This window comes from Myotis lucifugus, unplaced genomic scaffold (genome assembly GCF_000147115.1).
Source record: "Myotis lucifugus unplaced genomic scaffold, Myoluc2.0 scaffold_7, whole genome shotgun sequence".
Classification (NCBI taxonomy): Eukaryota; Metazoa; Chordata; class Mammalia; order Chiroptera; family Vespertilionidae; genus Myotis; species Myotis lucifugus.
The window spans coordinates 2598257-2622761 of record NW_005871055.1 but is presented as its reverse complement, the minus strand read 5'-3'; the positions used below and the strand labels follow the sequence as shown (position 1 = coordinate 2622761).

Here is a 24505-nt window from a genome sequence, read left to right as displayed (position 1 = left end):
CACTATTCAGAAACAGATTTCAGCATACCTCATAGAATTTCAAGTGAGCAGCTATCATCTGAGAATCTGAGTTCAGCTGTGGGACAAAAGATTGCCTCTCCTAACCGATTTCTCTCAGATGAGAACAGTTATGCTACAGTCGTTGTTGGTTTCCCAGATCTCATGGTAAGATCAGTTATTTAACTTATTGAATAAATATTTCTTCTTAATTTGGCCTATAATATAAAGCCTATTTGAGGAGGTAATTAAAAATGAAATGATTTTCTGATAAACATTTCAGATCAACATTCTGTTTTCCAAATCAATTATTGAAAAATGTTTTACATAAATGGTTTCATTGCCTTTTTTAAAAATATATTTTTATTGATTTCAGAGAGGGAGAGAGAGATAGAAGCATCAATGAGAGAGAATCATTGATCGGCTGCCTCCTGCATGCCCCCTACTGGGTATCGAGCCTGCAACCTAGGCATGTGTCCTTGACCAGAATCAAATCGGGACCCTTCAGTCCCTAGGCCGATGCTCTGGCCACTGAGCCAAACTGGCTAGGATTTCATTGCCTTTTTTAAATTAGCATTTAAAGTGTGATGCATGTAAATGCTTAACCCACTGAGAGTGATTTTAGATCATGTTGTCCTAATGTGTGCTCATGTAATCTGCCAAGAGGAACAATTTGAGACTAATAAAAAAACATGTCTTCTAGACATTTTTTAAGTGAAATATGTCAGGATCTCATTACTGTAGATTAAAATTTTCAACACTGATGAACATCAATTCACTTTTCATTGAGTTTGCTCTGATTTATCGTATCATTGCAGCATCCAGATTATACTATGAATGCTGATGGTATCAACTTAATTTGCTTTTGGATGGACCCTTCTGCTGTTATTTATTATTATCTGTACAGAAGAGGCTGTTTGTAATTGGTTCTAGGTGAAACTAGGCACCATCTTCCCCTGATGGTAACTTGGATAAATGAAACAAGTTGCCATTTAATAACCCGAGATGTAGCTCCATGTGTTCTGATTAAACATTTAATTTTTATAATTTCCTTTGTAGCTTTGAGGTGGGATGATAGAATTATTTAAAGATAAAAATGTCAGTTCTGCTTGATAGTATACCAATCTCACATACCTCAAAATTTTAATGTAATTAATGAATGAAGAGTACTTCAGGGTAAAAGACTTTTGAAATTCAAAACCCTATAGATAATATGTGGCTTAGAACTTTGCCATATGTCTTCCTAATTATCAAGAAAAAAGCATTTGCTATAATATTATGTAACTGAAAATAAAACATGTTGAAATACAGTATCTAGAGCAGCTTTGATTGAATGAAAGAGATGTTTAATATGCTTTCTACAATGCTTGCTGCTATCAGTATAGAAAATACTGGAGCTATTTTTCTGAAGGTATAACTATTTACAAATTCATATTCTGATTAAAGAAATTAGTATAGAAATATAATCCTATATAATAAAAGGCTATATGCAAATCGACCGAACAGTGGAACAACTGGTCACTATGACACGCACTGACACTCAACACAGGAGCTGCCCCCTGGTGATCAGTGCACTCCCACAGCGGGAACGCCACTCAGCCACTCACGGCTGGTGAGTGCAGCAGCACTAAGGATGTCCGACTGCCGGCTTAAGCCCACTTCCTATCAGTCAAACGTCCCCCGAGGGCTCCCAGACTACAAGTGGGCACAGGCCAATTTCATGCACTGGGCCTCTAGTGTTACTATAAAAAGGTTAGAAAGTACAAGTTGAATATAAGGCACTGTTTTTATTAGCCCTAAAGAAATTCCTTATAGCCTGTAGAACTAGTGACCTTGTTAAATTAAAAGCTCTATCCTTGTCCTGGCAGGTGTGTTCAGTGTTAGAGTATTGGCCCTTGGACCAAAGGGTCACAGGTTCCATTCCCAATCAAGGGCAGGTTACCTGGGTTGCAGGTTTCATCCTGGTTGGGGTACATGAGGGAGGCAACCAGCTGATGTGACTCTCTCACATTGAAGTCTCTCTCACTCTCTCTTTCTCTCTCTCTCTCACTCTCACCCTCCTCCCTCCCTTCCTCCTTTCCCTCTCTCGAAAAATCAATGGAAAAAACATCCTTGGGTAAGGATTAACAAAATAAATATATATAAAAGCTGTATTCTCCACATTTAATATGGTACCCATCACATAGATGTTCAATGAATTTTTGTTTAATGAAGGATTCATCAATTATGCAGCCTTTTAGCATTTTATACCAGTCATATGTTTTAGGCCTTAATGCAATAGTCAGGCACTTCTACAAGATTTTACAGATGAAGAAACAGAAACAGAGAGGATGTATCCCCTAGGCCCGTGGTCGGCAAACTGCGGCTCCCGAGCCACATGTGGCTCTTTGGCCCCTTGAGTGTGGGTCTTCCTAAGCCTTAGGAGTACCCTAATTAAGTTAATAACAATGTACCTACCTATGTAGTTTAAGTTTAAAAAATTTGGCTCTCAAAAGGAATTTCAATCGTTGTACTATTGATATTTGGCTCTGTTGATTAATGAATTTGCCGACCACTGCCCTAGGCTACAGCGATTATGAGTAAGTCAGCTGGGATTTGAGCTCAGGTGTGATTGACCGGAAATCATAGACTTTCTACTATAAGACAGTCCCTTTCCGCTTCTATGTGAATTTCTTTCGATTCTTCATAAAACTGTCAACAAAGGGGTATGTTGCCTTTTATTAACTTTTTATAGCATTATCAGAGGCACCTAAATTATTATAAACTTATTAAAACTTTCTAAACTAATACCAAATATCTGCAAAAACCTACAGCAAATATCACCCTCAATAGTGAAACATTAAAAGCAATTCTTTCAATATCAATAAGACAAGTATACCCACTGTCACCACTTTTATTAAACATCTCATATGTGATCTATTAAAAAATTGATAAATTTCATCAGTGCTAGAAACTTAAGCTCTGTAAAAGACACTGTTAAGAGAGGAAAAGACAATCAATAGGCCGGGAGCAAATATTGGCAAATCACATTTCCAACAAAGGACTTGTATTAGGAATATATAAAGATTTATCAAAACTCAAGAGTAAGAAAACCAATAATCCAAAATAAAAAAAAATGGGTAAACAGTGTCCCAGTATGAGGTGTCAGAGGTCAGAGCCTGAGCAAGTGAAAAGGACATCTGTGATGGGGGAGGGGGAACCACTAGTGATGGCAGTCAGTCCTGGCAGGATGAAGATGCTGTGTCCCCTTGAAGGGGCAACTTGATTTGGGAGCCAAATAAGGTGAGGAGGGCATCCAGGCATGAGCATAGCCCAGTGTGGGCTATCGGGACCGTATGATAAGTAGACTTACCATGGTGTTCACTTTGTAAGGTAAAATAGGCATTGAGTCTTTGTGTTGTATACCTGAAACTAATCCAATGTTGTATATCAACTATACTTTAATTTTAAAAAATACTGGTAATGTTCTATTCCTTATGCCAGATAGTGGATGTGTTAGGTGTTTATTTTTAAACTAACTATATTGTTATATTTCATCCTTTTAGTTATAATTCATTTCAAGATAAAACATAGGTTGTATAATCACACTTGTCTGAAAATTACGATTATTTGTGAAGCAGCTATCTCCTGTACCAAATTCAAAAAGTTTAAGGAATAATTTTATTTTCTTATACTTGTGAAATGTAAGTTTACTACTGGTATCTGCATAGAGGGCTGTATTACCCAAGCTGTGGTGAATGTGGTTCATAGCACTTCAGTACTTGCATCTCTTTTTGTGTGTTTTTCAGTCTCCCAGTGAAGTTTATTCTTGGAAAAGGCCATCATCTTTGCATAAATCAAGGGTCACTGATACAGCGTTCTATGGGGGGAAGAAGAAAAGTGGAACTCCAAAACAAAGCAATTGTGTGACTCTTGTGGATACTAATCAGATAGTCCGGATTTTGCCCCCAGGAGAAGTCCCTCTAAAAGATATCTACCCAAAAGGTAAGAAACTTACCAATTCCTACTTTAGCAAGGTAGTTAAAGGCAGTTTCCTTTTGGTAGGGATATTTAATTTATCATTACCATTGTATATTTATAAGAGTGGTCTAGTAGTTTTAAAGACCTGTATGTACTCAGAAAGTTTTCACGCAACTTCCCACACTGTGTAGTTTTAGTCTTTGCTGTTAGAACTCATCTTCATTTGCATTACAATCTATAAAATAACTTTACTTAAAATATGTTGTCAAAGAGACCTTTAAAAATCACTAGAATATTAGACATAGATCTGACTTTTTTCTTAAGCCAGAGATTTCAAATGGTGTGCCAAAGCACACGGGTGTGCTGCAAGAATTTTTAAAACATGAGATACTTGACTATTTAGTCAGGTGAACTGACATCTTTTCCCCTAGATTGTCATATAAAAAATTATAGCAGCCAATACAACAATAGCTGTCTGGTGTAAATGAATCAAAATTATACCTATTTTTTGTCAGATCAGCAAAAAATATATTTCTTGGTGTGCCACAAAATTTTAGTAATTAGTTTGTGTGTGCCATGAGATGAAAAAGGTTTGAAAATTGGTGGCTTAAACTCTTGTGATGAAAGGTGACGGACTTATGCAGATGGATTCACTTACTAGTGCTCTCAAAAATCAATGTATATTTGTAACTACACTAGAGGCTCAGTGAACAAAAATTCATGCACTCGGGTGGTGGGAGAGAGTCCCTCAGCCCAGCCTGCGCCCTCTCAGAGTCCAGGAGCCCTCAGGGGATGTCTGACTGACGGCTTAGACACGCTGCCTGCAGTCTGGCCTTCCTCTGCGGGAGGCGACCGGGCAGGCTAATCAGGGGATGGCGCCGGCCAGCGAGTGGCCGGCCCCGCCCGCCTGATCTCCCCTCCATGTCTCTAGTTGCCGCCGCCTCACCCCATTGCCTTCCCCTCCCTCTGCCCGCTGGCATGTGCCTTGGCTGGCCTGGTGCCACTTGCTTGCCAGCCCCACCCCCTGCCAACCAGTTGTTCTGCCGTCCGGTCGATTTGCATATTATACTTTTATTATATAGGATGTTTTCTTTGGGGCTGCAAATTATGCTCAGAGACTGAATTTGTCTTTGCAAGCTTAACACAGTTTCACTGTAGGAATTTCACTACCCAGTAGCATACAGAATAATGTCTTTTAATAAGCCAATAAAGAAATAACATACTCCAAACCAATGATCAGTTAATTACACTATTGTTTCAGGCAGGTGGAAATGAAAGAAATAAGTCCAAATTTAGTCAAGGTGTACCTTTTCTACGAGAGACTGCTTAACCAGCCTGGAGCACACTTCCAGCGCCAGCACAAAACCAAAGTCCCTATTGCTATAGTGTGTGGCCAGGAAGCAGTAGCACGGCATTGGACACAAGATGGTCTCCTTCTCAGGCCACTGCTAGTATATGAGTTGCCTTTATGAGGACAGGAGCTGATGCCTCAAAGATCTTCAGAGATCTATTTAGGTCAGCAAAGGGTTGCCTTGCCCAGACCAGAGAGTCTCGAATAGGTCCTCACAAACTCTTGGTATTTAGAGTGAAATGCCCTCTTGTTGTAGCTGCTTCTCCACGTTTTATTTGATAAGTCCCCCTAGCAGAACGTCTCAGCATCTGAGCTACTGAGTGCTTATCAATAACAACAGGTGAGATAATGACATTCTGGCACAACTTTCTTCATTCTTATATCTAAACAACTGTATTTCTAAAGACAATATGTGTGTTTTTTTGTCTTTGCCAAAAACAAGTGTATTTAAAACAACTTTGATTTGAAATCATATCAAACCAATACACAACACTGCATAGCATATGTCAGGTCCTCCGCTGATCACTTTTCTTTGTATAAATTCACTTAATCTTCAAATCCCCACTTTATTGTTAATGTAATCTCTAATTTATATACAGGGAAACAGAGAGGTAAAATAATTTGCTGAGGATCTCCCCACCAGAGGCCTGCAGAGCCGAAGTCTGCACCAAGGTCTTCCAATCCCTAGTCCTGAGCTATTCTTACTGAAGTACACTGGCTTTAATTATCCTATATAATAAAAGGGTAATATGCAAATTGACCCTAACAGCAGAACAACTGAGAATGACTGGTCACTATGACACACACTGACCACCAGGGGGCAGATGCTCAATGCAGGAGCTGCCCCCTGGTGGTCAGTGTGCTCCCACAGGGGGAGCTCTGCTCAGCCACAAGCCAGGCTGATGGCTTCCAGCCAGCAGGTGGACGTCCCCCAAGGGGTCCCAGACTGCGAGGGGCACAGGCCGGACTGAGGGACCCCCCCGAATGCACAAATTTTTGTGCACCTGGCCTCTAGTAATAGATAATTATGAAAATTTTGTTATCATTGAGCCACTGATTATTATTTGCATCACAAAGGCAGTAATAGGCTGTCCTGTATTTACATTTATTATATTAACGTGGACTTTGTAAATATAATTCTAAATGCATTACAGAAATCTATTACTGGGTTTGAAAAGTCCTGGTTATATGTTAATATTTAGAATTATTAGTTCCTTCCACATAAATCATCATTTCCTTAAAATGTTTTTTATGGTAGAAGAGGCAGGTGAATAAACTGCCAGTTGTAGCACATTGCTATGATAGGAATCTTCACAAGTGGGGGAAGCTTACAACCCAGACTGGTGATTATGATCTGACTCTTGAAGGATGAGTGGGAGTAAATCAAATGAAGGAATTGTTCCAGAAAGAAGGAACCTCATGTGAAAGGTACAGGGGCATGACAGAGCATTCCAGGAACTACAAGAAATTCTGCACTAGAGTTTAGAGCACCTTCATCCACCCAAAAACCTGGGGTCAGCCCTGATACTTCTCCCTCGTTTTCCACTGCTAATCTATCATCAATTACATGTCCTTCTGATAAATCTTACAAACTTATCTGATATCCACCCTCTTGTGCACAACTCTGTTGCCAACATTTAAATCATCACCAACACTGCACTGGAATATTGCAATAGCCTCCTGACAAAGTTCCCTCTTCCACTCTTTCTTCCTTCTCCCATTCTCCACACATTAGAGTGATATTTTTCAAGTATACATTTTTCTCTTAATAAGGCCCAGTTAACATACAGTAAAGTTCACACTTTTTAGTGCTATAGTGCTATGAGTTTCACGAATACTTATAGTTGCATAACTGTCACCACAATCAATAGAGAACAGTTCTAGCTCCCCTAAAATCTCCCCCATGACACTGTGCCGTCAAATCCTCCTCCTGCTGCCAAACCCCCACTGGCCTGATTTCTGTACTTACCAATTTGCCTTTTCCAGAATGTCATATAAATGGAATCACACAGCATGTGGTCTTTTGAGTCTGGCCTCTTTCACTTAATATAATGCACTTGAGAATCATTTATGTTGTGTGTACCAGTAGTTTGTTGCTTTTCATTGCCAAGTAGTAAGTAGCCTATTTTGTGAATGAACAAAATGTTGTTTATCTATTCACAAGTTGATAGATATTTGGATAGTTTCCAATTTGGGGCAATAGTGAATAAGGCTGCTATGAACATTTTGTAGAGGTTTTCAAAAGAATGTAAGTTTTCCCCTGGCCAGGTGGCTCAGTTCATTGGAGTGTCATCCCGTATACCAAAAGGTTACAGATTTGACCCCTGGTCAGGACATACATAGGAGGCAACCTATTTATGTTTCTCTCTCACATCAATGTCTCTCTCTCTCTCTCTCTCTCTCTCTCTCTCTCTCTCTCTCTCAAATCAATGAAAAAATATATATCCTTGGGTGAGGAGTAAAATAAATGAATAAACAAACAAACATAAGTTTTTGCTTCACTTGGGTTAATACCTAGGAATGGCATTTTTATGTCATGTGATAAAACTGCCAAACTGTTTTCCAAAATGGCAATACCATTTTGCATACCTGTCAGCAATGAATGAGAGTTCCAGTTGCTCTTCCTCTTTTCTAGTACTTGGTACTGTCAGTTTTTGCCATTCTAATTGGTGTGTAGTGACATCTCATGATTTTTAATTTGCATTTTCCCTAGTTCCTGATGATGTTGAGCATCTTTTCATGTGTATCTTCTTTAGTGAAATGTCTCTTCAGATCGTTTGCCTACTTTTTGAATTGGGTTATTTGCTTTCCTTTTAGTGAGTTTTGAGTGTTCTTTATGTACTCGTATTCTAGATACAAGTTCAGTATCAGATATATGTTTTCCACAGATTTTCTCCCATTTTGATAAAAGGAAAATCCCCTATGTTTTCTTCCACGACTTTTATATTTTACATTTATGCTTCATGTTGACTTAATTTTTTTATATGGTACAAAGTGTGGGGTGAGGCTCATTGTTTTGCATGGGGATATTTGTTTTAGGATCATTTGCTGAAATGACTGTCCTTTCTCCATTGAATTATTTGAACCTATGCTGAAAATCAGCTGGCCACATACGTGTGGGTCTATTTGGGGATTTATTGTCCATTCCATTGATCTATGTGTCCATCCCTTTACCAATACCATACTTTCTTAATTACTTTCTAGCATTGTACTTTATATTTATCTTAAAATCAGTTAGTATAGATCCTCCAACTTGGTGGGGATCAGTGGGTGAAAAATTACTAAGAAGACATCAGAGTTAAGGGAAAAATCTGACAAAATCAGCCTAACTGGATTCTTGCTGTAGGCAGCCAGAGTGAGTGATCAGACATCACGAGGGAGATGATGGAGGATCAGGAACCCAGTCAAATATCGAGGGCAGAGGATTTGGGTTAAGCTTATATGGCACTATTCTTACTAAAATTGGACAATGCAGAGAAAACTTTTGGAAGTCCAAAAGTTAGGGTCTAGTTGGGAAGAGTCTAACCAGAATTTGGTTAGAAAGAGAATCTTTGTCATCATCCATACTGATAGCTCTACTTCATTAAGTTTCACTGCTGTAATACCACAATTTATTCATCTGTTCTTTATTGATGCGCATTTAGGTTTTTTCCAATTTTTTACTTTTAAAAATAGTGGGCTATGCACTGGCTGTGTGGTTCAGTTGGTTGGAGCGTCACCCCATACACTGGAAGATCACAGGTTTGATTCCTGGTCAGGGCACATAGCTAGGTTTTGGGTTGAGTAACATTACCAAATTGTTTCCCAAAGTTGTTAATTCAGCAGCATAAAAGAAGTCCCAGGGCTCTGCATCCTCATCTAGTCTTGTAGGAGTTTTTTTCTTGTGGTTTTATACTACAACAGTCACTATGATGTGCACTGACCACCAGACAGTGCACCTTTGCCTGTTTTCTAGTAAGTTTAAATATCTTTTTTTTTAAATATATTTTATTGATTTTTCACAGAGAGGAAGGGAGAGAGATAGAGAGTTAGAAACATCGATGAGAGAGAAACATCGATCAGCTGCCTCCTGCACATCTCCTACTGGGGATATGCCCGCAACCAAGGTACATGCCCTTGACCGGAATCGAACCTGGGACCCTTCAGTCCACAGGCCGACGCTCTATCCACTGAGCCAAACCGGTTTCGGCTAAATATCTTTTTATATGTCATAGTTTACTCTTCTGATAATTGCCTGTTTATATCTTTTGCAATTTTTTCTTGGTTGGTAGGAGTTTTATTTCTCCTCATTTGTTTAAGTAGTGTTCCTTAAATATTCCAAATGTATATAAAAGTGCTTAGGATTTTGTCTGGCACATAGGAAGAATTTTATTGGACTGTAAAAAAAAAAATCCCTAGGAAAATGGTAAAGGGAAATACCAGGATGATAGCTAGGCACAGGCCTAGGGACCAATCACTGCAGATTAGAAAAGATGAGAAGATTTCAGGAGAGATGCCTCCACAAAAGTGATAAATCCAATATATTTGAACATATTTAGAGATTTTTGACAATTAGGAACTTTGAGGATGAATTTGTGCTAAGTGAAAAACTAAACCAACAATAAAACATGATAATTATTAGCTACATGAAAAGAAAAAGTTATACAGGAAAGAGAAAGCAATAACAGCAAAAATAAGACATAGCTCAGCCATGAATAGCATTTATCTTCTCTATATATAAAAGCCTAATATGCAAATTGTCCCCTCAGGAGTTCGACCAAGAGACCGGGAGTTCGATCGCTCGTTATGACATGCGCTGACCACCAGGGGGCAGCGCGGAATGAAGGAAGGCCCTGGCCAGCAGCCAGGGAAGGGAGGCCCTGGCCAGCAGCCAGAGGCCCCAATCAGCCCTGATTGCTGGCCAGGCCTAGGGACCCTACCTGTGTACGAATTTTGTGCACTGGGCCTCTAGTATAATCATCTATATATATAAAAGCCTAAGCGACTGTTATGAGCAAACAACTGGTCAACCAGTCGCTATGATGTGCACTGACCACCAGGGGGCAGATGCTTAACGCAGGAGCTGCCCCCTGGTGGTCAGTGCACTTCCATGGCCAACCTCTTTCGGCCCCTCTCCCTGGCAGGCCGGTCCCAGTCGGCCCCGATCAGCTCCTATCAGGACTGGGCAAGATGCCCCCATCGGCCCAGATTGCTGGCCAGGCCAAAGGGACCCCACCTGTGCACAAATTCATGCACCAGGCTTCTAGTAATAATATAAGCACTGGATGTTAATCTAACCAACATTTTCATATAAATACTAGAGGCCCGGTGCATGGATTCGTGCACCAGTGGGGTCCCTCGGCCTGGCCTGTGCCCTCTCGCAACCCGGGACCCCTTGGGGGATGTCCGAGAGCCAGTTTCAGCCCAATCCCCACAGACCAGGCTGAGGGACCCCACTGGTGCACAAATCCATGCACCAGGTCTCTGGTATGCATATAAGATCTTTGGTTAATCTCTTCCTGTTCCCCTCTTCCCTCTGAGATTCATCAGTCTGTTACATGTTTCCATGTCTGTGGTTTCTGCTCCTGTGTTGAACGTCTGCCCCCTGGTGGCTAGTGTGTGTCATAGCTACTGGCCTGTCAGCCAGTCATTTAGGCTTTTATATATGTATAGATATCGAGAGTGGGAAAAACAAGGTTGGGCAGGGAAGGGGTGTATGAAAAAGAGTTAAACTCTCATCTTCCATGGTGGAAAGTCAATAAATGATCCCTAAAACTAAAACATCATAAAACAAAGTACCATAAGGAGGAAGGTGAATACCAAAGAAACAGCATAAAAGTTGACTGTGTCTCTGGAAGCAGGAAATGAGAGATAAGAGGAGTAAAGGGACTGATTGCTTTTTCTTTCAGCTCGTGTGACTCCTTAACCTATGCTCATGTAGGTCTCTGATGTAAATTCCGTTTTTTAAAGTAAATAGAATCCAACCATCTGACAGTTAGAAACTAATGCTTATCAGCCTTTTATTAAGGAAATCAATAGAAACTATAAAGGCTACTCTCCTGGTGGCTTCATGATGGTGCAACTTTTGTTTAATGCAGACAGGGAGAGATTTATTGCTTTCTCCCAATTGTTTTTCTTCTAGCTAAGTGTTAGCTTTTTTTCAGTCACAGGCCTTAGCTCTTTAAATACAAATTAATGACTCTTGATTGAAAGTAGTACGCTGTTTTTTGAACTTTTAGTAAATTCAAAGATTTGGTATCAGCATGATTGCAGGGTATAGAAGATTGTTAACTAGTACTTAACAAATGTACATCAAGTTACATTGCTAGGAGTAAATTTTTTAATGTAATTTCATCTTCCCTCTGAAAATGTTCTTGGTACCTTTGCCTGACAGTTTATACCTCCTCCTAATCTTGGCACTGTGCATGTAAGCTGTCCCCAGTCTTCAGGGGAACAATGCCGTGAACACTGCAGTACTGACTTCCCTTCATCATTAGTAAACTAATCCATAAATATAGTTTATACCTGTCTTTGAAATCCACCTGGATTATAAATATAATGGAACTTTACTGAGCCTCCATCCTCTCAACAGTGTTGGAACATTTAAAATGGATAGACAAAGATTTGGCCAAGTTGGGAGGGAAATCTGACCACGGTTTTTTACTTCCTTAATGTAATCATATGTTTTGAGCTGATTTATTTTCACATCAGTAAACATCAATTCTGATTATTTTTCAAAGTGCTTACAATTATCACCACCACTACCACCACCCTTAGTATCTTTTAAATACTTTATAGCCACAAATTGCCTTTTCTAATAGTGAAAATATTTTTTAGCAGCAAGAGTAAAATTCTCTTCTTGAAATAGACATGATCATTATTGAATTTTCTCATCCTCTTTATGTCTAAATTAATTTGCACAGTGAAAGAAAAGAAAAATATAGAAAAAAGATAATTTAAAGTAAATGGACTTACTTTGCTTTCACGGGCAGTTTAAACGTGCTAATGGCAGTAGCTTAACTTAATACTAATAGTTATGAAAATAGTTCCTGTTAGCGGCAAGCCAAAAAGCTAGGCAGCTCTATCCATCCCAACTGCTTCAATAATTGGTCATTTTTGGCAAAAAGCCTGGGTCTATAAATAATTCAATCTACTTCAGCGAGGTCTTAGCAGCAGGAACTGTCAAAAATGATATATGATGCAAAACTTTATCCAAGATTGACCTTATATCCCAGGCAACATTTCCAATGCAGGCAGTGCCTGACTTAGTTAGGATAAGCATGTTCATTTTGTACAAACGGCCATCTGGGGACAGCCAATCCAGCTGGGAGGTCAGATCACCATAGTAACTCTCCCGTCTTGCCCTCTGCTGTCTCTGCACATTATCTCCCCTTCCCCTGGCCCTTCTGCCCCTGGCACCACTCCTTGCCTAGCTCTGCAGCTCACACCTGGCCTCAGGCCTGTGATTCCCACCCTGGAATTCTTTCCAAGTCATTAAGGGCTGTGTTTGTGATTTTTGTTTTATTTTGTTTTCCAAAAAATAACTTTCCTCTTTATGCTGGGGGTTCCTCATCTCTTTAAGCTCTGTCCCCAGTGCTTTGCATTATGTCTGGTGCACAGGAAGCTCAGCCATGGTTGTTGAATATGTAGGAGAGATTTTGAGTTTTTCAGGTGGCCCTACTCAAAAACCTTCAGCTGCAAATGTGAAATGAAACAACCATGCTTCTTATTTTTGTAAACTGCATGTGATAAACTCAGTGTGGACATTTTTGATGTATCATTCTAATCATAAATTATAAGAAGATTAGATGGACAGAAATCTTTAAAAGTATGGGTTCTGTGTAGGGGAAGTTGCTGTTTTTTTAAGAGACAGTAGTAGCCCAGATTTTGTAAAATGGGGCTATTTTTAAAATTGTTTTGCCATAGGGCCAGCTCAAGTAGGAGCTGTGGGGAGTGGTAGACAAATCATAGATTTGAGCCAGAAAAGCATGCATTGAAAACCATCTCCATTACTCTACAGCTATTAGTACATGGCCTCAAGCAAACCACCACATGATTATATCACTTCTATAAGCTTCAGCTTCCTCATCTCTCAAACAAGAATCCTAAGAGTTCTGCTTCAAGCTATTGATAACTTCATTTCACTTTTAATAGGATTTGTGCTTTTGTTGTTGTTGTTCCTATATTGCTATCAAGTACTAATTTAATACTCTGTTCCTGTCATGACTATTTGCAGATGTTACCCCTCCACATACATCTGGTTATATAGAAGTCACTGATCTTCAATCAAAAAAACTCCGATATATCCCTATTCCCAGGTAATCCATTTCCACTTTTGTTCTTAGCTTGTATGTTAGATTAAGAGAAAAAAGAATGACTTCTTAACAAGTACTTTGAATAAATGTGTGCTTTCTGCTTCCTTAAATAGAAAGCTCTTTTTTTTTCAGCTACAGTTGGTTTATATCTTGCTGTTCTTCTGCATGCCTTACTGCCGTTTTAATTTTCATTTTGGAAAAATGTTCAAATGTTACATAGGTATAAATCTATCAGCCTTGTAGTTTTCATTTCTCTTTTATTGATCTGTCCTAATGATAAATTTTTCTGTATCTGAAACAGCATTTTTAGTATTATAGAAATTTTCATACTTATTAATTTCATATGTTAGTTTTCTGAGGTAAATGTATTCAAACTATCAAAGTAATTTAAATATCATTTGGTTGATATTCTTTTAAAATATGTTATTGCACAGTAGTGATGGTCATACCGTGGTCAAAGGGTTTCAGAGATTTGGGATGAAACTCAGTGTCAGTCACTGCTTTTATTGTCCAAGGATGGAAGCAAAGCATTCACACTAGCTCGACTGAGGCTATGAAAGGAAAAGCAATGATGCTCTGTGTCTGAACACAGAGGTCCTCACCAGTAGCCCATCCCTCTCTGGATGCCTCCATCCATGACCTCCCTCAACCTGATCGTGTACCTGCCTTGATCTAACATCCCCTCCTGACATATACTCCCTCACAGGCGACTGAGCCTTCACAACACTGTGGTTAAAACATCACTTGAAATCCTAAGTGGAGAAGCCTGGAAAGCCTTCCAGTGTCACAGGAAGACGAGGGACACTGGAACTTGTCAGAGACCTGAAATATCACCAGATCTTCCTTTTAGCCCCTTCTCCAACTCCCAGAAGAAAATAGCTCAGCATGACAGTACAAAATAACTCAGAAACACAGTTTCCTTTACTCTTAAGTCAGGTTCAAAAAATATGAATAATGAAAACATATCCAAAGAAATAGATTTACTTATTCCAGCATATATAAGTATGCCTTCTTGTGTCAGTTTAACGGAAAATGGCCTTTAGTCATTTGGGAAAAGTCTTTATTCCATATTAATTATATGCTTATTAAAATATACTATTAGTGCAAGTTACAAAAGCAAAGAACTTATTTTACATTTCTAAAGCATTAAATCATGTTTTTATTATTTGTCTTAATTTCTGCCTCATTAGCCCTAGCTTTTTATTTCCGTGTTTTTCTCTTTTAACTTTCTCTATAACCTGTATGTTATACCTGCTATAGAAAGAACATCTGGAGAGCGATTGTATATATAACCAGTGCCAGCTGGTCACCATAATTCATTTAGAGCTGCACTGTCCAGTAGAAATATATAATGTGAGCCACATATGTAATTTTATACTCCTTAGTAAGCACATTAAAAGAGTAAAAAGAAGTGAAATTAACTTTAACATTGTATTTAACCCAATGTATATTAAATATTATCATTTTGACATATATTCAATATAAAAATTTAATGAGATAATTTACATTTCTTACTTTCTCTAAGTTTTTGGTATCTAGTGTATATTTTACACTTACAAAACACTTAAATGTGAACTTGCCACATTTTAAGTGCCATGTGATTCTGTCTGTTCATTGTCAGTATAGCTGAGTTTCTCTTGAGATTAACTGTTGTCATATTTTGGCATATATGTAATCCAAGGAGAAACCCATTTGGATTCCAGTTTTGTTGCTAAGTACTTAAATTGAGCAATCTGCTAGATATCAGGAATTTTTCATTTGATGGCTAACTTCAAATAATAAAAAATACAGTAAAATTATATGTAACTGCAAGACCAAGATGAATATATCACATTTGCCTTCAGTAAAATTTGAGTATTGTTTCTCAAATTTTTACATTATTTGCATTTGTAAAATGATACTCCCTAGCCCTTGTATGTGGGTGTATGTAAATCTAGGTGTCACTCTACTGTAATTCTATGTTTTTCTTAAAGAACTTGTTATGTATAAGGGGAACGTGTATTATTACTTTTAAAGGTGAAGAGATTCTAGACCTGGTGTACAAATTGTTGTAGAAAAGTAATTTATTCTGCACTTTTTATTGACATGTTGAAGAAATTGCCCTTGTAAATGTCCAGTTTCATGGAAATTTAAATATGCAGGCAGTAGATACAGTGCTCATGGACGCACACATCTTGAGTGCTCTTAGAAGAGTTTCAAACATAGTTTCACATGGATAAATTTCATTATTCTTAAGTAGCCATTTACTTCACCATCTGTACCTACTAATTTATTTCCTAAAGTAAATATTTTTTTGGAGAGCACAATAAGTTATATCCTGTATTATATCAAATATTACTTTCTTTGAGTCCTTCTAACACTGCAAAGTAGTTCTGAAACACTTGTTCCCATCCTACTGTTATCATCCTCTTTATATAAACATTTTCTAAGACTTCTGCATTCCAGAATAGCTGGCTTTGTTACACTGTGTTTAAAATCTACAAGGCAGACTGAAAAGAAAAGTCAAAGTAGTCTTGGTTTATTTTTGGTATATTATAAGAATTTCTCTAATACATAGTGTGGTTTTGTGGTTTTACCAGATCAGCAATGATAGTTTATGTTTTTATTATATAGAATGTATCAGATGTGTTTAGGGAGCACACAAACTGGTAATTAGGATCTCTAATGTATGTATGTTGTATAGATAATAAAGGGAGTATGTGTGCAATTGACTCTTATAGGCAAACGCTGCATTCCTACAAATGACTGTATATGTACCATAAATATAAAATAAAGGAAATGTATATGTATGAATATATAATACAACTAATATATAAATTATTTATTATAAATCCTTACAGTTTTCTAAGGTAGGAAAGGCAAAATATCAAATACAAAGGAAGTTAAAACACATAAACAAAACATCAGTTTCAGCGCTGACCTTATGCTGCATGTTTGTGAAATATGAGTTGGTTTTAGAGTTTCCTTCTGACAATGAATACTAATGTCACCTGGGATAAATACAGAAAAAAAATGTAAATAACCAGTAACTAAATGTGTATTTTTTTACTTACAGATGGATCTGGTGATATCTTTTAATGTGCTTATTATTAGAATTCTTTATAGCAAGTTTAATGCACCTAAATCAGGTTAAACTAGCTTCATTACCTAGATTACCAATTGCTTGAATACTGTGATTTCTTTTTCAGATCAGAATTTCTCTCCCCATATACCACATGGATATCTACTATTTCAGACACAGATGCACTGCTAGCTGAGTGGGGCAGAGGTGGTGTTGTTACTGTTGATATGGGAGGTCAAATCAGACTTTGGGAAACTGGACTTGAACATCTGCAGCGCTCACTCATGGAATGGAGAAACATGATTGGACAAGATGACAGACATATGCAGGTACCACTTGAATTGATCTTACCTCTTAAGGGTGCATATTCAAGTATAAATTGAGTTCATGAATATGCACCCTTAAGTGGTAAAACTCTACTTGTGAAAACGTCTAGCCCAACGACTCAAATATAGTTGTTTTAATGGCTAAAATAAATATCAGATCCAGAAAAAGGCAAATCTTACTCATCTAGAATAGTGAAAAAGTAAAAATATGCCTTTTTCTCTGACAGTGCTTAAATATACAGGTTCCTCATAGCACTGCATGTGAATACAATCAACTTTTATATTTTAACCTTAAGCATTAATCATTTTCCAGCACCACCTTTGCATCTCTTCTGACGTGTACTGTCATCATTGTCAGCATCTCCACTTGAGATACTGAGGATCTAAAATGCAGCGCATTTTACAAGGTCAAAACTATTAGACTAGAGAAGATAAACAAAACTACGCATCTAATAGAGATATGTTTTTACCAAGTTCCTTATTTCCAGACTAGAGGCCTGGTGTGCGAATTTGTGTATGGGTGGGGTCCCTCGGCCTGGCCAGCGATCGGGGCTGTCTTGCCCAGTCCGAGGGGGAGGGACCATGGAAGGTTGGCCAGCCACGAGAGGTTGGCTGTGGGAGCACACTGACCACCAGGGGGAAGCTCCTGCATTGAGCATCTGCCCCCTGGTGGTCAGTGCACATCATAGCGACCATTGTTCTGTCAACCAGTCTTAACAGTCGCTTAGGTTTCTATATATATAGATAATGCAAGTTTAGCAGTTAGAATAAATAGACCCAACCATACACTGCAAAGGTGTATGGGAACAGGTGTCCAAAGTGAGAGGAAACCCCAAGATCCAAAAATGACTCAGTCATCACCTAATCTAGCTGCTGTCTAGAACTAATGTGAATAATGAGGAAGCCTGTGTACCCATAAATACTAAAGCATATCATAAAAGCATTTATTTGTAATTAATTTATTTTAATCTTCAGAAGAAAACTTCCTTGTTTACATTTCATTTTTATCCATTAAAAAGAAAGGTAGGTTTCTACCAGCTGTGTTGCTCTGCAAAGAGCCAATTACCGAGATAAGAAATTTCCACAAACTATTCTATTAATACCTGATTAATAATTACTATTTTATTTGGCCATTTTTGTGATTTCCTTAAAGGAGAAATATATATATATTTGTGAATAAATAATTCATAGTTCTCTTATATTCTTAAAAGCTGGACATAACATTTTGAAAATCACAAACCAGTATAGGCAAGCAACCTCAAATCCTTTTGGAGTGGTATTAATATATTATTTTAATTAAGCTAAAACAAATGTATAGCTCTAAAATAAATATGTCATTAAGTGCAATAGACTTATCACAGCAACAGACTGAATGTTGGTCACTATCTATAACAATAATTAGAAAAGTAATTAACTGTGGTTCTGACTTTTTATTATTCTAAACATTAATTTCTTCACCCTTTTAATTAAGCTCCTATTTTCATTACAGTGATTGATACCTAATAGTAAATACTATTGTATTTGAATCTTTTATTTTATTTTTAATTTCTCATGTGTTATAGACATCTAAGGTCATGTTTTTCCTATGGTCAGCATTTGTGGCCTATTAAGTTTATCGTTTACAACAGAACTTTAAAAGGACTTTTACTCATGATTTTGGTAACTGGTGTCGACTACTACAAAAATTAACCCCTATTTGTGTTCAGCTGTGTAGCTCTTCTCTTCCCAGTGTCTTTCCTGACTCTGTTGTGCATCTCTGTATTCTCAGCTCCTAACATAATGATTCGTACATAACAGGAAATTAATAGGTTTGTTTATGCTCACATTCATATATACTAAATTACACTGGTCATTAAAGCTATTTGATGACAAATGGAATTATTTTAAACTGTCATAAATTATTCATTTGTTTTTATGTAACTGAATACTGAATAGGTATTTGTTGACTATATATGGTTATTAAGTTAGGAATAAACAATTATAGTACCTAACATCTCAAAAATAAAATATTTGGCTGTATTATACAGGACAATATTTGACCTTCCCCAAACGAACCATTTTCAGTTATCACAGAAATAAGACTTATTCAGTAATAAAGTTACATAATTCAGAATTAAATTGTAGTTCCATTTGGAAAATTAGAATAGATGTTATGTAACATTCTCCTTCCATCTCTGATGTTCCCTGATCCATTTTGGTTCATATTGAAAATGTATACTTATATACAGATTCAAACTGAGAAACAAATTGTCTTTTTGTCTAAACAGATGGGATTCATTGTCCAAATAGTCTGTCGTTGTTTTAATTTTTGGTTATGTCTCTCCTCTTCCTTCTCATTGCTTGGTAAACAATGAGACAGCATATTTAATTGCTCTTACTTAGACGAGTTCATGTTATTATTTACAAGTAGTTTATACAACTAACTCTAAATACGAATTATCCCAGGGGCAACGGTAATAACAAGTAAAAAATTTGTCTTTTATAGTTCTCCTCCTGTTCAGTCCTTCAAGCTCTTCCTCATTTATGGATACTTTATTCAACATGGGTCTGCTCCTGATTTAGGAGCTTGATTGGAAGTATTGAGAGAAGACTAGGCTCTCCACAACATACTTATCACTTGTTGACTGCCAGCAGCTTCCCTTGTTCCTGGCAGAGTAACCTGATCTCCATCTAGTGGCCAAAAGGACTTACTTTACATTACAGAAATTAAAAGGCCAGGTTTGTTCTCCAGCAGTTTGGGCAGCGCAGGCTGGTGTGGGAGGTTTACACACCCCTGCTTGGGTGGTTCCTGTTAGTCCTGCGATGCTCTTTAGGTCAGCAGCGAAGCCAGGCAAATAACCTCCCGTGCCATCCACCACTGTTGACTCCCATCTTTCCCTAATTCCTTTGCCTGATGTCAAAAGAACTATTATATTTAGATAAACTAAGCCAGTCATGTGCGTTATCTCCATCCTTTATGTTTTTGCTACATTTCAGGCTTCCAGAGTTAATAGCTCTGAAACCACTATTGCCTTGAATTTTTGTTTTCTTTAATGTATTCATTGATAGTTGTTTTAATGAGTACAACTTGCAAAAGAGTATATATTTAGCCCTGCATATAGATTGTGTTTATTAATTTTACATGCTTTGATAGGAACATGTGTTTTTCTTATAGTCAACAACTATAACAACAAACTCAAAGCACCACTGTAACTGTCATCCTAAGAGCCCATTATTAAGAATCAATTTTTATTCCTTTTAGACTCCATGTTTTCAAACGCCTGGCTTCATTATAAGCCAAAATTCTTCTGACTACACTTCACAGTATTCTTTATAAAGCATACTTTTTACATATTTTTATTTAGTTTCGGATTCTTCCCAAGAAGGCTGTTAAAAGCTACACCAGAGTTTTCCTCAGAAATCACGTCCTCTTCTCTAAAAGGCTTCTGGTGGCTGTTCTTGTGGCAGCAAAAAGGCTGAAAGGTTGTGGCTTTCAAATGTTTTCTAATTACAGTAAACTAGTCAGAAACTAAGTATTTTATATATTGCTGGTAGAATCTCTTTGAGGCCTCTGAATAGTACTATGTACTTAAAAAAGGGTAGAGCCATCTGACACAAACACTGTGAGACTGGAACTTACTCATCCTTTATAGTGTGCCTGGCACACAACAGACACAGTGAATATTTGAAAATTGAGAGAAGCGTAGAGAAAATACATGGAAAAGATAGCTAGTTTCTATTAAGCACAACTTATCCTTCCCCCATTTCAAAGAAAATATTCTGGGAATATAAGTAAATGTAGCTTGCTGTACTTAGGTAGCTAAGCCTGGCCTTTTCTGTAACCACTAGTTCAACAGTTAGGAATTTTTAAGGCTTACTTTCAGCTTTGGAAACCACTAGATTACTTAATTGGTTCTCTATTAGTAAATTTAGGTTTTCGCCGTATAGGCTGTTATCTTTAGATCCTCTGTGGAGGTTTGAAATTCTTTGTTCTTTTTAAGGAGCATAGTCCACTTTTGTACATCGTTCATAGCTCTCGTTGGTAACTCTGAAAATACTTAACAATTTGATTCAGTGTATCAATGTTATAGAATAATACATATTTTGTAGGGCTTTTATATGCACATATGCCTTTGGAAATCATCCTTGGCCCAGAAAGGCAATGCTTTTTATAAAAACTTTTATAATTTCCCACCATATCTCCTAGCAATGTGTCAGTAGAGCTGCTTTTCAGATGGTCTAGCTGTTTGTCTATATAGTAACACTTGGGCAGTGCCTTTAAGAATTTTCCCATTGTTTGTTCCTGTTAGAGAAATCCCAGCCATAGAAGTTCACTTTGATTCTAGTTTTAGGTCAGCAGTACCTGACGAAAGCGAAAGATTTTCTGGAGAGCATGATACCCAGTGGTGTGCTGATGAACTAGCTCTCTGGGGTGAGGTGGGGCAGTTTATAATATTTATCCTTTTCCATGGTGTGCATATTTCCTCCATGGCTGATTTCAAGCTACCAAGTTAACAATCTGCTCCCAAAATTCCTGAATATTTAGCAATCATCTCTCAAGCTGGCTCCAGCATGCTACTGGCCTGGTTAAGCCTGTAGCAACCCAGGGAGAATTATGACAGTTACCTAACTGCAAGGCCGTTTAGGAATAAGGCAATGGAAATGTAGAGAACGAGCGAGAGAGAAGCAAAATAAAAAAAGAGGAGAAAGGGTATTGAGGATGCAGATAAGGTGGAATATCAATTACCTTTGGGAAATGTTGAAACTTGCAGTTATCCTACTTACCAATTGGCAATGTTCTTCTTGAACCAGAAATTTGGTTTGAGTAAAGGATTAGAGAGAAGTCTGCCCTCAAGTAGGATGACACTCATGGGTTCATGCGCAGGGGCCACCTTTCTTCTAAATACTGTATTTCAGAAGGAAACTGCTAGTTGGTTTTTACATTCCTCCAAACGTATTGCTTCCATTGGATCACAGCTTTATCAGTAATTGCTAAATATCTAAAATCAAATCACTTTCTTAAGATAAGCAAGTCAACAAGTGTATGATTTTTAAGTATAAGGAAAACAAATTAATTCTACATTGTATCCTATCTACATGGTAATTGACTGTACCTTCGCTATGCCTCCCATTAGCTAATCAGCGAGATATGCAAATTGACTGCCAACAAAGATGGCGGCTAATTTGCATACTGCAAGCAGGGCGGATCAGCACCATCCTGCCTGCCCTGCCGCCATCCAGGCATTCTATCTGTGATCCAGGGTGGCGGGCATCCCATGTGCTACCCGACCCGGGGTGGCCGGGCGGGGCAGCAGCAATCGGCCGGCCCGCCCTGGCGTCCCGTGTGCGACCCAACCCAGGGCGGCGGGGCGGGACAACATGGCTCCTCTGTCACCCCAGCTTCCTCATCACAGCTCCCTTGGGGGCCTAAGCCTTTAGTCGGATATCCCCTGAGGGCTCCCTGGCTGCCAGAAGGATGTCTGACTGCAAGCTTAGGCCTGATCCCCTGGGGAGTGGGCCTAAGTCGACAGGTGGACATCCCCCAAGGGGTCCTGGACTGCAAATGGGTGCAGGCCGGGCTGAGGGACCCCCCCCCCCCCAGTGCACAAATTTTTGTGCACCGGGCCTCTAGTCAATTATAAATTGAGATGTCAAATGCAGTGATTATGTTGAATCAATGGCTATAGAATTTTTATGGCTCTGAGCTCATAATTTATATACTCATGTAAAGTCAACACATCACAGTGGCAGTAGAAATAAAACCTTGCTGTTATATTTATAGATAGAATTGTAATTTTATTCATAGGCCATATAGCCTATTGTTTAAGCACATAAAGTTTGAAGTGGTTAAATCTGGGTTCTAATCCATGTTCTACTTTATCTGTGATCTTTGCCAATTACTTGTTCTTTCTACATTTGCCTTTCAATTATAATATAAAGATAAAATCATCATGCCTTACAAAGATGTTGTAAGAATAAAATGCATTAATGTCTGGAACAGAGTAAGTACTTAGTAAACAAACAAAAACTTAGGAAAAAGTTAAAAACATGGAATTCAGCTAATATTAGACTACAGAATTCTTTAATGTTTACATGAAAACAAAGCCAAATTAAAATGAAGCCCTGTTACCCAAACACCTAATATTACATTATGACCCAATGAGTTACATAATTCATAATCTATCCTAGTGTTAAATTTGTGATGTTTGTTTATAATCCTGTTTGGAAAAACTTTTGTTGGCCCCAAAAAGGAATTGAAAAAACTGTCTGTGCCTAAACCTGTCAGCTTGAAGAAAAGCAGGAAATCAATGATAGGACAGTTGTCTGCAGAAGATTATAGTGTCTAGCCTTATTTAAAAGACAAATTAGAACAGGACCAAAAAACACACAGCAAAATATACATCATCTTTAGCCTGAATCTTGAGAACAGTTAAGAACAAGTCAAATTTGGAGCCATCATTCTCAGTTTTTCTGTATACAGTGTTCTTCTGTTTCTCTTTTTAACATTCTAAAAATATTTCTCTTTTTATTTTCTACTAGAGGCCCTGTGCACGAATTTGTGCACCAGTGGGGTCCCTTGGCCTGGCCTGTGGGATCGGGCCAAAACTGGCTCTCCGACATTCCCCAAGGGATCCTGGATTATGAGAGGGCACAGGCCAGGCTGAGGGACCCCACCAGTGCACAATCAGGGCTGGGGAAGCCGCGGGAGGTTGGCCAGCTGGGGAGGGACTGCAGGAGGATTCCAGGGCATGTCCAGCCTTGTCTTGCTCAGTCCCAATTGGCTGGACCCCAGCAGCAAGCTAACCTAATGGTTGGAGCATCTGCCCCCTGGTGGTCAGTGCATGTCATAGCAGCGGTTGAGCGGCCTTAGCATATTATTAGCATATTATGCTTTGATTGGTTGAACAGCCAACCTGACAACCAGACACTTAGCCTATTAGGCTTTTATTATATAGGATTTCCTTACAAGGTCAGGCCACCGGTACTATCTCTAACCTCTCTCTTTGAATAGTTTCACCCATCCATTCATTTAATTTACATCTTTGAGCACTCAGTATCCTATATAGTAAAAGACTAATATGCAAATCGACTGAACAGAGGAATGACCATTGCTGTGACGCACACTGACCACCAGGGGGCAGACACTCAATGCAGGAGCTGCCCCCTGGTGGTCAGTGCGCTCCCACAGGGGGCGCGCCTCGAGCGCAGCAATGGTAGCAGGAGCCTCTCCCACTTCCGTGGCGGCGCTAAGGATGTCTGACTGACGGCTTAGGGAGCAGGCCTAAGCCGTCAGTCAGACATTCCCCGAGGGCTCCCGGACTGCAAGAGGGCACAAGCTAGGCTGAGGGCCCTCCCCTTCCCCCCCGATTGTACGAATTTCATGCACCGGGCCTCTAGTTGTGAGGATAAAAAAATAAATAAGGTATAGGTGCAAACCCAAGGAACTTAGAGTCCAGTAAAGCTATAACCAAATAAATTATGGTGCAGTGTGGTGAAGAAAGGTATAAAAGTATGATTAAAAGATCAGAGTGGGCAC

General features: G+C 38.6%; 1 protein-coding gene across 3 annotated transcripts in view; it reads left to right on the top strand.

Annotated features, from left to right (window-relative positions):
- The window catches only part of VWA8 (von Willebrand factor A domain containing 8), a 366788-nt gene that overhangs the window by 242458 nt on the left and 99825 nt on the right, over positions 1-24505 (top strand). For all 3 annotated transcript variants that reach the window (XM_023748236.1, XM_023748240.1, XM_006083505.3), the window contains 4 exons: positions 11-165; positions 3786-3981; positions 13524-13605; positions 16791-16992. In XM_023748236.1, coding sequence (XP_023604004.1) covers positions 11-165; positions 3786-3981; positions 13524-13605; positions 16791-16992 — 635 coding nt within the window. The remainder of the gene's footprint in view (positions 1-10; positions 166-3785; positions 3982-13523; positions 13606-16790; positions 16993-24505) is intronic.